Here is an 18,225-nt window from a genome sequence, read left to right on the forward strand (position 1 = left end):
AGAAATAAATTTAGACTGTAATTTTTCTGAATTAGAGTGGAGAAATGCTTACTGCTGGATAAGAATTGCTTTAAACACTAGGATTTATCCCAGAAACTGCTACTTAGATGGTACCTGACTCCAACGTACTTTACCCATATACATGAAAGTTGCTCCGACTTGTACTGGAGAGAGTGAGGCTTTAAAGGGACATATCTGCATATGTGCTGTTTCTGCACAAAGATCTGCATCTTTTGAATTGAAGTCTTTGATATAATTTCTATCATTTTGTGGAGCCACATACTGTCTAACCCAGCTCTAGCTTTATGTTCTTTTGATGTTAAAGATATCCCACAACTTTCCTGGAACAGTAGTAACTCATATAATAATTGTTGCCTGTTTCAATATTGCTAAATTGTGGAAGTTCTTACAGACCCCACCTATCACAAAAACTCTCTGCTTTTAAACAGCTTATATAATATAGAATGTCTATATGCTGTAAGAGTCTACATATGACTCTTTTGGGTTTCATTGGATACCTTGAGCTTATGACTCATAGACTTATCAACTATATATATGTAGTTCCCTTCCTTTACGGGACTTTATTTTGCTATAACATCTGGACAGTATGTGCAGTCTCATTCGATCTAGGCTACCTACTAATTTGGCTCCTATGCTCATCTTCTGTATTTTCCCCGTTTTTGTTGTTTTATTACACCTGAAAAACTATTGGTTCTTCTTATATTTGTGGAAAGCTGTGATGATGGAAATTGATATAATTTTGTTCGATTTTTGCTCTACAAGGCGATGTATATTACATATGTGCCATACTTTTATTTTTCGTATTTGTGAAGAAGTTCAGTAATAACAACTTATCTAAAAGAAATGATGCTTTTGTGTACAACGCCAAATCTATACACTTTGTAAGAACTTGAATGGAGGGTAAAATAACATTACTTTTCAATAACTATTTTTTAAATGGTCTTCTATAACTTACCAGCTCTTCTTGCAGTTGGTGGATAAGTTCATCTCGTTCCTTAAGTTGCAGCTTTAGCATGGAGCAGTCATCTTTCATTATATCCTATGACAACATGAAATCAGATGTTATAATAGGCCTAGCATTTTCTCTTTGTTCTTAACAAGGAAAAGCTGTTTCACACAGTAGGGTATAATTGCATCCAAGTAATAAACCTCAATTTTCTTCTGTCATGTGTGATATTTTTGATAACATCTTCTGAAGTGCAGTATAAACAAGTTAATGTGTCTATGTTGAAAAATATAAACATCTTTCAGTTCACAAGTTGGATTTGCAAGTATATGATTTTGCCTAGTTTTGTGGCAAGATCTCCTGCTGCAATTCATTTTGAGGACAAATGGCCATTCAGATGAAAGGTAAAAATGTCATTTAAAAGTGCATTTCCTTTTCCTTTTCTTCCCCCACATACAGTACGTGTCAGTTAAAGGGGTTTTACATGAAATCCAGTTCTTCTGCCATAAAGTAACAAATAGGCTTATACGCAGGTCTCCTGGCTTGCACTGTGTTCCACGCCACCATTCAGTCTTGCTTCAGCTGTTTGTGTACAGGCTGCAGTCCCACCTAGTTTACGGGACATCACAGGCATTGCAGACAAAAACAGAGCTCTGCAATCAAGTGCTAAGAGCTGTTATTGGATGCAGTGTCTGTGACGTCCTGTAAACATGGTGGGGAAGCCTGTAACTGTGATGTCAGAGGGGAGACCTGGAGTGGTGGCACAGACACAGAGGGAGCTCGGAGAGGTAACTATAAGCCTATCAGTTATTTTATAGCAGGGGAGCTGAATTTCATGAAAATGATACATCTCAGAAAATTACCTCCTCTGAATATTCTGAATTAAGATGTGAATTTGCAAAGTATATTTTATTTTTAAACAGTCAAGAGATTACACACTGCAATATTGCCTTAATCCGAGAACTAAAATGATGTAAACTTTTTTCTAGACTCTTTTTATTGTAATGATGATAATACTCATCTTTGTTATATAGCACCAACATATTCCATAGCACTTCACAATTCATAGGTCACTTGTACAGCCAAAATCAGACAATAGACAGTAAAAACTAACAGTTTAAATAAGAGGAGTGAAAGTTCACAATCTATGAGGAAATAAAAATGCCAACAAAGGTAAAACTGTTTCTCCTATACAGTGAGTTCAGCTGAATGAGTTCAGATGAATGCTGGAGATGATCTAGTGGCAAAGGAAATTCGAGACATATTTTGGGGGGCAATGTCCAAGTATTAACAGCTTTTGGAAGCAAATGAAATTCCATCTTGAAAGAATTTTCAGTATTCTAATAATATGGAGCTGTTCATCAATAGTAGGCATGTAGGCATTGCAGCTTGAGCCCCTCCTGTTAAGACCTTAGTCTTCCATCTCCTAGTAGCAGCAAAAGGCTTTGATTATGAAATTTTGGAAAAGCTCTTAGGTCCCTGTGATGTCTGAAGTTGAGGAGTACATTACCATGTATGCACTGGAATTATGTCAGATATACTGTTTATTGGGGTTAAGTGGATAAATTCACCACTTTATTCTTTTATCTTGTGTTTTTGAGGTTTTTAGACAGAACATTATTGGAGGTATTCCATATTTTCAAAACATCTACAGTGGATATTAAAAAGTCTACCTACCCCTTGTAAAATGCCACATTTTTGTAATGTTAAAAAAATCCGACAAAGCTGAATCATTTCGGATTTGTTTCCACCTATAATGTGACCCTTATCCGTGCTCTTCCATTAAAAAATAACAACTAAAATAATGTGTTTGCATACGTGTGAACACCCTGTTATATTTGGGGATGTGGTTGTGTTCAGAATCAACCAATCACATTTAAATTTGTGTTAAATAGCCAGTACACAGCTGCCATTATTCAAAGTGATTCTGATTGACCACATATGAAGTTCAGCTCAGGATTTTCTTGGCATTTTCTTAGCTGCATTGTTCAGCAAAAGTCATGGTCAAGCTTGCAACACATCAAAGGGATCTGATTGTTGAAAGGAATAAGTCAGGGAAAGGGTACCAAAACCTACCTCAAATCTGCCAAATGTATGTGGGAGAATGTGTTATGGTCTGAAAAGACTGGGGATGAACCTTTTGGCCATAATTCCAAAAGGTATATTTGGCACAAAGCCAACAATGCACATCATCAGAGGCACTAGTTGAAGTAATAAAAGAGAATCTGGTAGAATCTATAGTAAACTCATTGGTGATGTATACCCTGAATAAGCAAGTGGCATTTAGGGCTCTTTCACGCCCAGGCGCATATACAGTACCCATGTAAAGCATTGGTTCCCAATACAGCTGTGTACACGGTCGAATATACGGTGCGTAAAAACGTGGAATCGTGAAAAATGGAACATACGCGCCAACACATATACCTTGGGCAAAAAGATAGTTCTGGAATTATCTTTTGGCCAAAATACACCAGCAGATCCCATAGACTCCTATGGGAGTGGGGGAAGGGGGGGGGGGGGGAGGAAGGGGGAGGCATTTTTGCAGCAACCAATGCTGCAAAAAGCTTACAGGTGCCTCTATGTAGTCATAAGAAGTCCTTTTAACCCCTTGAGTGGCACGCCCGGAAAAGTTCCGTGACGAGCTCCACTGCTCATAGCAACATAGCCCGGAAGATTTCCGGGCTATGTATCACTATGGGAGCTGCAGAGCACAATGCCACAAGCTGTGACAGTGTGCTCTGCCTGCACAGACCCCCACAGAGCAGTGCAAGGGCTTTGAAAAACCAGCAGAAGATATTGCCGATATGTCGGCAACCTCCTGCTTTGTTTACAGGTTGCCATAGAGACCATCGGCTTGTCAGAAGCAAGCCGATGGTCTCTGTGGCAGGGAGAGCTGGTGCTTGGCTGTCAGAGGACACCTAGGTACCTGCTCTTACAGCAGAGATCAGAGAAAACCTCCGATCTCTGCTGTGTTAACCCTTTACATGCTGCAGTCTATGTGACTGCAGCATGTTAAGGGCTGTCACTGCAGCATCTAAAGGGCTGTCACCATCGGACCCCTGGAATGTGATCAGGGGTCCTGATGGGTCCCTGTGGAAGTCCCCTAAAGGGACAAAAAAAAATAAAAATTTTTAAAAAAATTAAAAAAAAAAAAGTAAAAAAATTATTAAAAAAATAAAAAAAACACTTGTCTCCCTTTTACTTTGTAAAAAATCAAAAATACAATCACACATGTGGTATCCATGTGCGTAGTAATGACCCAGAGAAGGAAGTTAATACATTATTTAACCCCTTAATGACATGGCCCTTTTTTTCTTTTTTCCCCATTTCTTTTTTTCCTCCCCCCTGTTTAAAAAATCACAACTTGTCCCGCAAAAAACAAGCCCTTATATGGCCATGTCAATGGAAAAATGAAAAAGTTATGGCTCTTAAGACGCAACTGCAAAACTAGTTGAAATTCAATGATTAGACCATTTTAAAAAACCTGCCCTGGTGGGCACGACAGGGTGGTAGGAAACCTGCCACTCAAGGGGTTAGAGGATTTAAGCCGAGTAAGGGCTTTCCGGGGTGCAACGTATTTTTTCGCTAAAAACCACGCTCATGTTCTTGTGAATGGGCGAGAAAATGCTGATTACCCTGGCGGAAAAAAATCCTTTCACGTGATTTTACGGCGCCGGCGGGAAAATTTAAAAATGCCTACGCCCGTGTGAAGGAGCCCTTAGTCAGATACTCCCTGCACTGGAAGAAAGAATTAAAGACACACTGACCCTTATAAGAATTGTAATTGCTTGCAATAATTGCAATGGAAATCAATGTACCCCTGGCTGTAACGTCCTCCTGAACTTTCATTAACCCTTTCCTACCACAGGGTATGGCAATGTATTAACATAGAGACCCATAGGTTCAGGACCCATACAGGGACCTAAAGAAGTAAACATAACACACATAAAAGCTAGCAATAATAAAACCCTTTTGTTTAAAAGTGAATAAATAAATAAACCCCACATGCTTGGTATCGTGGCATCCATTTATTAATTTCACCTCTCAAAAAAAGTTATCAAATTGATCAAATAAGTCATATTTAACCCAAAATAGCACAAATAAAAACTACAACTTCCAAAACAAAAAACAGTTTTTTCTTGTGCAAAAGTGAAAAAAACTAAAAGAAATATATAATTTTGGTATTTTTGTAAATGTACCAACCCCGCAGATGTATAATGTCATTCATGTTGTAAAATTAATGCTGTAAAAAAATGAGATGTGTTTTTTCCTGCCCTACCACAAAAACATTAATAAAATGGTATGAATACAAACTACAGCTTGCCATGCAAAAAATAAGCCCTCATATGAGTATGTTGATGGAAAAATAAAATGGATTATGGCTTTGGATATGAAAATACCCCCAAATTCAGCTCTAGGTCCAAAATAGCCATGACCCTAAGGCTGCTTGTCCACGAGCGTTTTTGCATTGCGTTCCCAGCGGCGATATCCCGGCCGCGGGGAACGCAGTGCAAGCTTTCCATAGCATTGCTATGGAAAGCGCAGCCCACCTGTGCACGAGCGGAGAACCACAGCGATTCTCTGCTTGCGGCCAGCAAATAGCAGCATGCTGTGAATTGCTGCGATTCTCAGAGGTGAGCCTATCTGTCTGATAGGCTCACCGCGGAGATGTCAGCAGGCTCCTGCTCCCCGGCGGCTGCTCCTGCGGCAGAGATCCACCGTGGGATATCGCAACCCCGTGGACAGGCAGCCTAAAGGGTTAAGCACCTGGTTATTGTTCTAAGTATCTTACTGCCTTCAACATGTCTGTACTGCACTGACTGTCTTAACCACCTCACCTTACAGCTGCTAGGGTGTCTGTGTGCTGCATAACTACTAATTAATATTACTAGAATTACAGAAAAATAGTTTTGAACTTTTATGTGCTTTCATGAATCACTTCAAAATCTTTTAACAATATAAAGCGAGAACATGCAAAACAACCTAAATTCCTGCATCAATAAAAGTAAATCCCAAGAGAATAGCTAAAAAGTGGATCTGTTCCTTTCAGTACTAAGTAAAAGTAATGATTTGAGTACTGAAGCCAAGAGGATTTACTCTGTCATACTGATTAAATTGTCATTGAGCTGTGAAAGACGAACATGACAAATTAATGTTTTCTATTACATTTTACTTGGGTCCCCTACCTGGAACTGTGATAGAAAACAGCATGTAGAACAAGAAAATGTAATTTGCATTAGACGTACATAAACAAATGAAATCACTTCCAAATCTACTTTATTTTGAAAAATCATAATAATCATGAATCTGACTTTTTATGGCTCAACAATGAAGTGGAGTCTTATTTAAAGGTTCAATATAGAACAACTATATACTGGCTGAGCTATTTTAATATTTTCAAAAGGTTATTCATCACATTATGAGGGTTTCTTTAAATGTTACATTTTGTACGCAAATAAGGGAGATGGAATAAAACCTCTACAGTGCCACCTATTGGAAGGCAGCATTCCTTCAAGCCAAAGTCAGACGTTTTATACAAGCCTTGTAACAATGACTGGGAATTGTTACAAGGCTTGTATAAAAAGTCTCGACTTTGGCTTGAAGGAATGCTGCCTTTTAATAGGTGGCACTGTAGAGATTTTATCCCATCTCCCTTATTTGCATATTACCCAGAGGAGATGCATGCCCATTTGAGTTTCTTCTCTCACCCTCTAGGTGCTCTCCCTAAGGAAAAAAGATAGCGTTTCTGATTTCGCATGCAGATACATGTATGTTCTATAATGCCTTTGACATATCCCAAGATGCCTTGACATATCCTAAGATGTTTGAGTTGAGATGACCAGCTTTGATATTGCGATAATCTAAATGTATGTGTGCCTGCCCAGTTGTGATGTGAATTGCAACCTGCTGTTTGTCACCATGTCACGATATCATAATTAAGTATCAAAGTCATGAGAAATTGGAATTCTTAAGAAAATTTAACATCCCTGATAACTGGCACCAGACTTAGAACTTTACAACTTGGGAATGGGTGTTTTTTGTTCTTTCAGATAGGATGGCTTTACACAGGGCAACTATCAGCTGAAAGATCACAGCGCTGAGCTAATCAGAAGCAGCACTTTCTGGAGGCAGGGATTTTTCAATCAGTGGCGACCAGAAAACAGAAGACTGCTAGGGACGGAGAGAAGAGCCGAACAGCGCTTCTAGGTGAGTAAACTTTTTTTTTTCTACATCTAGGGATGCTTTTCGGGGTAGGGCTTACCTTTCAAGCTCCCCGAAAGTTATCGCTGCGGGGGTTGCCTTCATCCCATTGCTTTCAATGGGGCGGCAGCAGCGGTTGAATTAAAAGCAATGGGATAGCATCAAGGTCCTCTGTCACAGCCAGCTGTGGCAGGGGATTCCTTCTTCCCTACTGCAGTCCCATCATCACTGAACACTGTGACAGTGCTGTCACAGTGTTCAGTGATGAAGGGACCTTCATGGACGGGCAAGGTTTCATGCACTGTGCATATAAAACTTTGCCCATTCACACCTTTTTTGCTCGTCTAAATCAGGTCTTAGGATGACACTATTAAAAACACTAAAATCTAAAGAAAAAAAAAAAGACATACCTAGGATGGTCAACCAATATAAGCACACAGCAGCCAATAAAAGAATAGGTCATAAACAGTGGCAAAAAGTATATATACATTAAATAGAGTACTACTAGGGAAAAGTGATATGGAAAAAGGTGTGGGGGTACTAGCTGACTGAAGACTTATAGACATTAAATAACCAGCGGGTTATAGATACGGGTCTTGGAGTGAGGGAGGAACTTTCAAAATGTTGATCCAGGGATTATTATGACTGCCATTGTGGAGTCGTGAAGGAATTTTTCCCCCAAATGGGCTACATTGGCTTCTGCCTCATTGTTTTTTTTCCCTTCTTCTGGATCAACAAAAGGGGTGGAAACAGGCTGAACTAGATGGACATTGACTCCCTTCAACCTAACATACTATGTTACACAAGGTGCCAATTTCTTATTAAATAAAGTATAAAGCCCATGAATCATCCTTTGTGTCTTGTCTGGTAGTCCTGATAAATTTGTAATAATTCTGCTGCAAATGGGAAAATAGAATGAAATTGGGGCAAATTGCGTGAAAATACTAGTGTAAAACAAACAATCAATTAGCCCCCTAGTTTACAATTTGTATATTTAAATTGGTAAATCTATGGCTGATTACTTTTAATAAGACACTTCAGTCCACCAGGACCAGGCTGTCATGGTAACAACTTGATCTTACTAATGAAATAAAGAGCTGAAATAACTATGTCTTTGTTAATTAGTGGCATAGTGTGCTCATCTCATGCAGAACAGAGGTTTCCCAAATCCACATATAAATAATAGCTGTCCTCTATTATTGCATACACTGCCATTTCTCTATAAACTGAACCCTTATTTGCATCCAATTACTTTATTGCCATGAACAGACGCTTCAACGGTGTGCTTAAACTACTGTGAGATTAAAGGTATTCATAGCCCAGGCCATGTTGATCAGTGGTAGTCCAATCCTATTGATCATCAGAATGAAGGGACAATTTTTACTCAGCTGTAAATACAAATCAGAATTAGAGTTCCCATACCAGCATAATGTGTGCATGTGTGTTCTTCTATGAATGTAGCTCAGTTGTTAGCACTGATGGCTTTCAGTGCTAGGGTCCTGAAATCAAATTCAGATGTTACCCTTGGTCAAAAACAAAAGACAGCAGTGCTAGCAAATGAGCCACCACAGCTTCCCTTTCTTCTCTGAAGGAGGAGAACAAGAAAAATAAACAAAAGAGAACATAAAAAGCCCTTCTAAATGTTGCACTTTCACAGATTTGAACCTAGAACTGCAAGAAAGCAGTGCTAATAACATAGCCACCACATTTCTTTCTCCTCCCTTCTTCAGTAGAGGTGCAAAGGAGGGACAGCGCCTCGGGAGACAATGTAGGTCATGGAGGAAAGGAGGGAGATCTTCAAATTCAAAAAAGATCCACCGTGGTGGAGAGCAGTATGTGGAGAAAAGGTAAACCCCCCATATGTGTAATATGGATGTTGAAAGCAGTTAGGGTATGACCCAATGAACTCAGACTGGAAAGCCCAGTGAACAAAAGAAGGTACTCACTCGAAAGAGGGGAGAAAACACTGGGCTGAGGATAGGCCCGGCGAAACTCCATCCTAGATGGTTCCAGGTCGTCATATACAATAAAGTACCAACATCCGCTGGAGTATAAAATTCCAGTTTATTGAGGATACAATCAATATAAGCCCAGTATCTGGAACTGGGGTAAGGTCTGGTACAATGCCCAGCATCTGCAACTGGGGTAAGGTCTGGTGCAATGCAACAAGTGATCCATTTGTTAGCACTTGGCCCGGTTCATCTCGCATCTTGCTGTGCATCTTGCAATGGCCAAGATCAGTGGCCCAGCTGTTAGTGCTGATGTCTTGCAGTGCTGGAGTTATAGGTTCAAAGTAGACCAAGGTCAACATGTGGCAGAGGATCATGATGTTCTCCTATTGCTTTCAATGGGGCCGCAGCTGCTGCCATTGAAAGCAATGGGCTGCCGGCAAACCCTGCAGTGATTTTCAGGGGAAGGACTTTAAATATAAGCCCTTTCCTGAAAATTATCCCGAAAATGTGTAAAAAATAAACAAAATATACATACTCACCTCTCCACCACTGCTGGAGCTCAGGCGCGTCTAGCCGCTTTTCTCCATGCACTGCTCTGAAGCTCTTTAAGCAGGCAGGGATTTAACCCTTTCCAATCCAATTTTTTTTCCTACATTCTCCTAAGCTCCAATTTATTTGAAGCTTGGGAGAATGGCATTCTCCCTTCACCCGGTCACATGATCGCCAAACGAAATGCAGAAGTAACACTTCCACATTCTCTCTTCATCCTCCTAACCTAGGCTGTGAGTGACAGCTGAGGTCAGGAGGCTCCCGGCGGTCACATGACTGCCAGGCAGAATGCGGAAGTAACACTTCCGCATTCTCTCTGCATTGCATAGCGCTATGTAATGTGTAAAGTAGAAGGCAGAAAGGGTTAAAAACCCTTTCTATCTTCTCCTCAGGAGTCCTCGATGAGGACCAGTGAAGGAGTGCATCTGCACCCGATGTGTCTAAAGAGCCGGTGCAGATGCACTCCTACACTGCAGTGGTGGGCCTGTTTTGACATCAGAGCTATAGAGAACTTCATGATGTCGGAACGGGTCAGTCATTGGACTAGAATTCAATGAATGGCCGAGAGCTGCCTGTGATCGGCTGAACACTGTGAGCAATCACAGGCAGCGCTCAGCTGTCATTAAATGAGTGGCTGAGCACTGCCTGTAATTGGCTAAGCGCTCAGCCAATCAGACGCAGCCCTTTCAGCAGGTGGGGATTTTAAATCCCCTCCTGATGAAAGAACTTCATTACAGTGCTGAAGATCAAGCGGCTTGACACACCTGAGTGCCAACAGTGGTGAAGAGGTAAGTTTTTTGGTTGTTTTTTTTTTTTACTACAGCGATGAATGATTTTCAGGGAAGGGCTTATAATTAGAGCCCTTCACAGAAAATCACTGCGGATGGTGCGACAGCACATTGCTCTCAATGGGGCCGCCGGCAGCCCCGTTGATAGCTATAGGCACGCAGCTTCATTCACGCATGTTTTGGAACGTGCATGGATGCACGGATTTGTGCGCACACATGTATGTGCAAAACAATGCTCGTGTGAATGAGGCCTTACTGATATTTCACTTGTAAATGTGCAATATTTATGTGATTGTGATGCGTTTTGCAAGAAAAAACGTATTGCATTACTGCACTTGCGATTTTCATACGTGTGAAAAGTTTGTTTGAACATTGCATGTAGTAAAAGTAGAAAATAACATTGCATGAAACTTGCATTTACATGCCTTCATAGGGAATAACGGGCGATATCGAATCACCCAAAAATAAGATATGCAAGAGAAGAATCACCCATGTAAATACAGTAATTTAAAATAATGGGGTTCCTTCACATGCGGTTGCTCTGCATCTTGCAATGTACAGAAATTGTGCATTAAAATCACCTGTGTAAATGCACTCTTAAAGCTTTAACTGAAAAAGGAGACAGGCTATGAGCACCATAATCTAAGTTATGGTGCTCATAGGTCAGGTTCTTAGGAGCCCAAAGAGGTATTTTTTTTCTATATTTACCTGCCTCCTGATGCCCATGCTGTCAGCCCCAATAGCCCTGGCATGTGGACCATGCTGCAGATTCAAAGCTGCAGTCTACACTTGCGCTCACTCATAGAGATCAATGGGATTGCGCGCACACATCCAGAAGCCTTAGTCCGCATGCTGAGAGCACAATCCACATGCTGACCTTCAGGGCTCCTTCACACAAGCATATGCGTTTTTGCAGTCGCCTACACGTGTCGTTAAATCGCGTGAATGAAGAAATGATGTGAGTCCCAAGCTCAATTAGGGTTTTCTCATCCATTCACACAGCTGGGTGCGACGTTTTAGCGAAAAAATATGTTGCAGCCCGGACATCCCTCGCTCGGTATAAATCCTCGGAATGACTTCAAATGCCTAAATAGAGGCACCTGTAAGCTTTTCCCTGTGTTGGATGCTGCTAAACTGCCTCCCCCTCATTTTTTTTCCAGGTCCTATAGGAGTTTATGGGAGCCGCCAGCTTATATCGGTCGAACGATAGATCCAGAACTATCTTTTCACGCAGCATATAATTGCAGTTGCCGATTTTGGTCACGTATGTGCTATTTTATCAGCGCAATGTTTTTACGTGTCACAAAATCAGCCATGTGAACAAATGCATTGGAATCCAATGCTTCAGATGGTCGCGATTTTCATCCGGCATGAAGATGCGGCTAAACAGCTGCGTAAAAACGCTCAGGTGAATAAAGCCTCAGGGCTGACTGTGTAGGAATCAGAAAGCAGATAGGTATAAAAATAATACCTCCTTGGGCTCCTAGGAAGCTGATCTATAAGCACCATAATTTAGTCTATGGTGGTTACAGCTGGTGACAGGTTCCCTTTAATTTCACCTTTAGCTGACTAAGTATTGTGTGTATATACTGAAAATGTACATATCATTATTTTGAAGAAAATGTCTTACTAAAAGAAGATGAAACATTTCTTCTAGTAGGCGCCCAATTAGAAGAAATGTAATAGGCTTAGATAATGGTATTGTAATGTTTCTATTATTACTTCTATTAATGGGATTATGTAATTTATAATACTGGAACAATAAGTACGGTAAGTGGGTGTGGCTAATTATACAGCGGTGACAAGTATTATGGCATCACGGTCAGTAAAAATGAATAGTCACTTTGCTTATCTTTTTATCTACATATTGTAGGAAGAATATTGACTAATAAAAAATAAACAAGCAGCAACAGATTTTAATAATTGCCCATTTCTAAAGGCCACAAGTAGAGTGCTGACAAGTCTGAACAGACATCCAGCCAATAGACTCAGTGCAAGAAAGTGACTAGATTAATGATCTCATTATAATTCATTAAAGAGTAGTGAGAGGATGGATGCCTGCTTTAATTAGTTTTATTACTGCAGGAAAATGTTTCATAAACCAGGCTCATCACTATGCATGCTTGGAAAACAGAAGAGTGGTAATCATACTTGATGAGGAGGCTTTCATTAGGAAGCATGGCTAAGGGCAATGATCACGGACAAGAGGATATTGAAAAGATGGACATGTCGGTGCATCACACACTAAATTGTCATCTCAAGTGCTGTAATGTTATTAGGAAAAATTGCAGCATTGGTTACAGTGTGAAGTTCAGCAGAAGCGCTGACCGAGCACAAACTGTGCAACCTCTGCAGTAACAGCTCGGGTGAGATGTACATTTACCATAACACTGTTCTCTAATAAGGAGAAACATACTATATATCTTCCTTTGCAATTAAAGAAACAGCTGTCAGGAGAAGGTTTTTAAGTAATTAAGTGTCCATGCTGTTTTTATTAATGATAAAGAATTTTAGCTCTATAGAAAGGTACAACAAAGATGGAACATTTGGAATTTCACTCGAGATGAATTTTGAAACTGAACAGTCAATCAAGAGTGTCATAACAGCACTATATTCTGTAAGTCGGTGAATCATCATCATCCCGGAACTATTTTCAGCATGGAGAATAACTTGAATAGAATCAGTGCTAATGCTCAAGTGAGAATATCCTTTGCATTTTGTTTTTTCTATCTTCTAGATCAGATTTTCACAATGCGAGTGTACAGAAGAAGACGTAGGAAGTTCATGCACCAACAACTATAAATTTGTAGCCAGGCATATACTATTTGAAAACTGGTTATAAAGTATCCCTCTAAATAGTTAGGAGTTAGGAGTAAGTTGAAACTCCTGGGTGCCAATGTAAACTGTATAACAGGGCGCTCATCTACTATGGGCCATTTATAATTCTGCTGTGCGGCAGCGTGGCTTTTGGGATCCTTCATGCACCAGAGCCTGGGTGCAGCCTCCCACCTGATATAGCTCCCCTAGCTGGGAAGACCTTCAGGACTCAGAAACCTGATATGCATTAAAATTGTGGTGACATTAACATGTTTTATCAGAAGAGGGGAACATAACTCTTCATCACTAGGTGTTTGTTCTAGAAACATCGGCAGGTTTGTTCATGGGCTGTGTTTGGGTTTGCATATCATCACAATTAAATGAATGGAACAGAGCTGCTATACAAGACAGAGCCCATGGACAGACGTGGTGCTGTTTCTACAAACACAGCAGACCCTTTTTATTAGTCACGGTCAAAGCCTTTTAACACGGACGCTAGGAGGAAATGGTCATTGAAATAGAATACATTTCAGCACTATAAAAAATCCACCAAAAATGTATTGAAGTGTCCTTAAAACGGATGTGTGCAGGTAGTTTAAAAGCGCCTCCTGACGAATTTCAGCTCCTAAGAAGCCTTAGTCGTAGCATATTGAATCGTAATCTGCACACAACATATAGGCAAAAAGGAAATCCCTTCTCCACCATGTGATGGCCATGCAACCTTTTCAATACCCACTACTCTAAAATTAGTAATATATGTCCCAAATGGTTATCTATATAAAGTTTAGAAGCTCCTGATAATGCTTTTTTTATTTAAATCCCTGCTTGATGCCGCAATAGAAGACATATGCTCTGAAATATGAACTTTCCATTTGTGTGAAGTACACCCGACATAATATAGGTTGCAAATGTTACATACTATTGAATAGACGACATAACGAGTATTACTATTATGAATGAATGTATGGTAATACTAGTACCATGGTCATGTGTTTGAAAATGCTTTGTCTGTGAAAGAGAACTACATAAACCACATCTGTTTTGACTACAGTGATGACAACCTTGACAGCGAAGTCAGTTAATCTCAGAATTAGATATATTGTAAGTACTCAGTGATACAATTTTTCTTATTGTCTGTGTTCCCTCGCTACAAAATGAATGCCATTATCTAAGATATGATGCAAAGAATCATGTTGTCATAGTAAAGGGAGGTTGTTACTAATAATTCTAACTATCATGGAATAATCCACACTGATAGGGGTAGAAAAAGTAACAGAGGGACTAGAATTGGTTACTTTTTCTGATTTAATAAATAAGTCTAGGTTTACTATCAGTAAAAGATCCAGCATATTTGATAATATTAGTATACATATCCTATTTATATATATACTACCTGATCACCTGGTGTTACCTGTGCATTTTATTTTTATACACAAAAAGAATTTAAATATGTGTGTGTATGTATGTATATATAATATATATATATATATATATATATATATATATATATATGTGTGTGTGAGTACTGATTTAATATATTAGTATATGAGGTGGAAGAGGTCATCTGTGTCATATATTAGTATATGAGGAGGAGGTCGTCTGTGTAATATCTTACTGCATGAGGAGGTCGTCTGTGTAATATATTGGTATATGAGGAGGAGGTCGTCTGTGTAATATCTTACTGCATGAAGAGGAGGTCATCTGTCTAATATCTTACTGCATGAGGAGGAGGTCGTCTGTGTAATATCTTACTGCACGAGGAGGAGGTTGTCTGTGTAATATATTACTGCATGAGGAGGAGGTTGTCTGTGTAATATCTTACTGCATCAGGAGGAGATTGTCTGTGTAATATATTGGTATATGAGGAAGAGGTTGTCTGTGTAATGTATTGCTATATGAGGAGGAGGCCATCTGTGTAATATCTTACGGCATGAGGAGGAGGTCGTCTGTGTAATATATTTGTATATGTCGAGGATGTCGTCTGTGTAATATTAGTATTTGAGGAGGAGAAAGTTGTCTGTGTAAGATATTATTATCTGAGGAGCAGGAGGTATGTGTAATACTGGTGTAATTAAAAATCAAAAACTTACCAACTTCCCCTGTAATTTTTGTTGCCAATAGCAACCCATCACAGCTCAGGTTTCACTTGTTAAACTGGTAAGATAAAATGAAAGCTGCTCTGTGATTGGTTGCTATGGGCAACACAGATGTTCTTTTGGACAGCTTTCATAAGAGTGGGTGCTGGGCTCATTTCTGTGTGGTACATAGTGGCTTAGTGCTGGTGGGAAGCTGTGCGGTAGTTGGAGCAGAGGAGGAGGTATGTCATACACACATACATACATACACACACATTCTCCCTCCCCTGAGGGGTAGTGGGGCTGTGTTATCCCCACCAAATTTGTTCCCATGGGATCAGTTATATATTTACCAAGTTTGGTTGAAATTGCTCCAGGGGTTCATGAGTTATGATGGCACATACACAGATACATACATCCTATTTTATATATATAGATAGATTAAACAAATTGAGACTGCTTGAGCTTTGTGGCTGAAATCCAAAGTAAGAGAACAAGCTCTCTTATCTCTGACTAATTCTCCAACAGGAAGGTTTAGGATGGTATGAAAAGGGTGACAACTGAATTGAAGGGTAATTTCAAGGTAAGTTTTGCTACAAATTTGATAACAGAAGAAATCACCAGTAAGGCCTCATTCACATGAGCATGTGCTGTTGCGTGCATAGGTGCACACAAAACCGGCGGGCACACGTACGTGCACAATCACGTGTGAATGCAGGTCCATGCAGCATTGCCAGCAGCCCCATTGACAGCAATGGTCTGCCGACAACCCCTGTAGTGATTTTCAGGGAATGGCTTTAAATATAAGCCCTTCCCTGAAAATCATCCCTAGCTGGTGTAAAAAAAAACTCACCTCTCCGGCGCTGTCAGGGCTCGGCGCGTTTTCTCTGCTCTGTCCCCTGCAGTGTAATGAAGTTCTTTCAGCAGGTGGGGATTTAAAATCCCCACCTGCTGAAAGGGCTGTATCTGATTGGCTGAGCGCTCAGCCATTCCTTAAATCACAACTGAGCGCTGCCTGTGATTGGTCACAGCGCTCAGCCAATCACAGGCAGCACTCGGCCATTCATTGAATGTAAAACACGGACATGTGAACACACCATAGGGAACCAATGGTATGTACGCACATAAACATGCTCGTCTGAATGAGGCCCAAGAAAGACATCCAAAAAGATGTAGAATTGCCGCAATAAGAAACTGTAAAGATAAGATTATCATTGTTGCTATTAATATAGGTAGCCAACTCATCAACCATTTCTAGAGGAGTCTGCCAAATAAAGAGGAGATCCCTTTTTATATCTCCCATACCTCCCAGTATGGGCCGAAAGGGGATCCAGGGCATTATTTAGCAGTATTTGGCTGTGTGCAGGCACAATATGACACTACGTGAATACTTTATGATTATCACTGCAAAGTATGGTACTGACTATGCAAGTGGGTAATCTAATTGCACCCTCTGGGCAGTGTTTGGCACTATGTTGGTACAATATGACACTCTTTTGACACTGATTGGCATTATGTGAGCATTATATAACTGTCATCAGTACTGTTTTGTAACATGTAGCATTTTATAGTTGTGTGTAAGCAAAGTATGGAACTGTTTTGGGCCAGATGGACACTGTCATAAGCATTTGTTGCTATGTGAGTCCAGTATAGCATTAAAAGCACAGTATGGTTTTTATCATTTGACTGTATAAGGGCTCAGTCATCGGCACCCATACACCGGCACCGATGAGCCCGTGTGACTGACAGTTAGAAGATGGCCATACCTGAAGAAAGACGTCTCTCTGCAGCGCTGATGAAAGGACACATGACCGGCAATGAAGCCAGTCACATGTTCTTTCCTCCAGCGCTGCAGAGAGTTGTCCGTCTTCAAGTACAGCCGTCTGCTACCTGCAGTAACACGGGCGCCGATGCGCCCGTGTGACTGAGCCCTAAGGGCAAATAATGACACTTGCTGGGCACCGCTTGGAACTATGGGGGATCTGTATCGCTCTATATAGCTCTATTATTTAAATACTGATGAAACTGAACCAGAGCCATACATGTCAATTATTACTATTATTTCATCAGTGCATTGATATAATTAAAGCTGAGACAAAGATACATATGGCAGGGAATCATTTACCAATCTCTGAGTAACATCAGCACCATCTCATGCCTTCTCTTATTCACTTTCAGCATTTAGTCCAAAACAGAAGTCTCCAGGCTCCTCTCTTCTGTTCACCCTACTACCTGCATTAGTAAACATACATCCCCATACCTCGTCCAGACTGTGTCACTGGCTGACACTACTCATCTATCTAAAATATTTAACCGTTCTCTTTCTTTAGGGATCTCCCCCTCCATTTTAAACATGCACTTATAATCCCATCACTGAAAAAAGATCTCTTGATCTGGCCTCCTGCGAACTACCATCTCATGATTTATTTTACTTACATCTTAAACTCCTGGTCTACCATTGATTCAATGTATAATTTGCCAGCCCATCTTCACCTTTTCTCTACCAGACAAATTAGATTTGAATTTTGGCACCATCTCTCTATGTATAGCTCTATACAGCTCTATACATAATTATACACCTCTTTACATGGTACCACCCCTCCACTACTAATAAACAATTGTAATTGTCAGCTGTCTCTATCATGGATGTCTTCTATCTATCTGAGGCTACTTTTCTCTAAAATTGATTTACTAATCTACCTAAGGGCGCCTACCCACTGGCGTTTTTTTCCCTGCGAAACTCGCAGCATTTTTTTTCTGCAGGGGTCTATGGGAATGCGAATCGCGGTAAATTGCGATTTTGCGCGATCGCGATTTTAACATTACAAGTCCCATAGACCCCTGCAGAAAAAAATGCTGCGAATTTCGCAGGGAAA

The 18,225-nt window shown here is 40.3% G+C and overlaps 1 protein-coding gene across 1 annotated transcript in view; it reads right to left on the reverse strand.

The window, feature by feature from the left end:
- The window catches only part of CCSER1 (coiled-coil serine rich protein 1), an 803,172-nt gene that overhangs the window by 125,568 nt on the left and 659,379 nt on the right, over positions 1–18,225 (reverse strand). Inside the window, exon 8 of the mRNA XM_066574037.1 lies at positions 977–1,060. Within this exon, the coding sequence (XP_066430134.1) occupies positions 977–1,060 (84 nt within the window). The remainder of the gene's footprint in view (positions 1–976; positions 1,061–18,225) is intronic.

This window comes from Eleutherodactylus coqui, chromosome 7 (assembly GCF_035609145.1).
Source record: "Eleutherodactylus coqui strain aEleCoq1 chromosome 7, aEleCoq1.hap1, whole genome shotgun sequence".
NCBI classification, from domain to species: domain Eukaryota; kingdom Metazoa; phylum Chordata; class Amphibia; order Anura; family Eleutherodactylidae; genus Eleutherodactylus; species Eleutherodactylus coqui.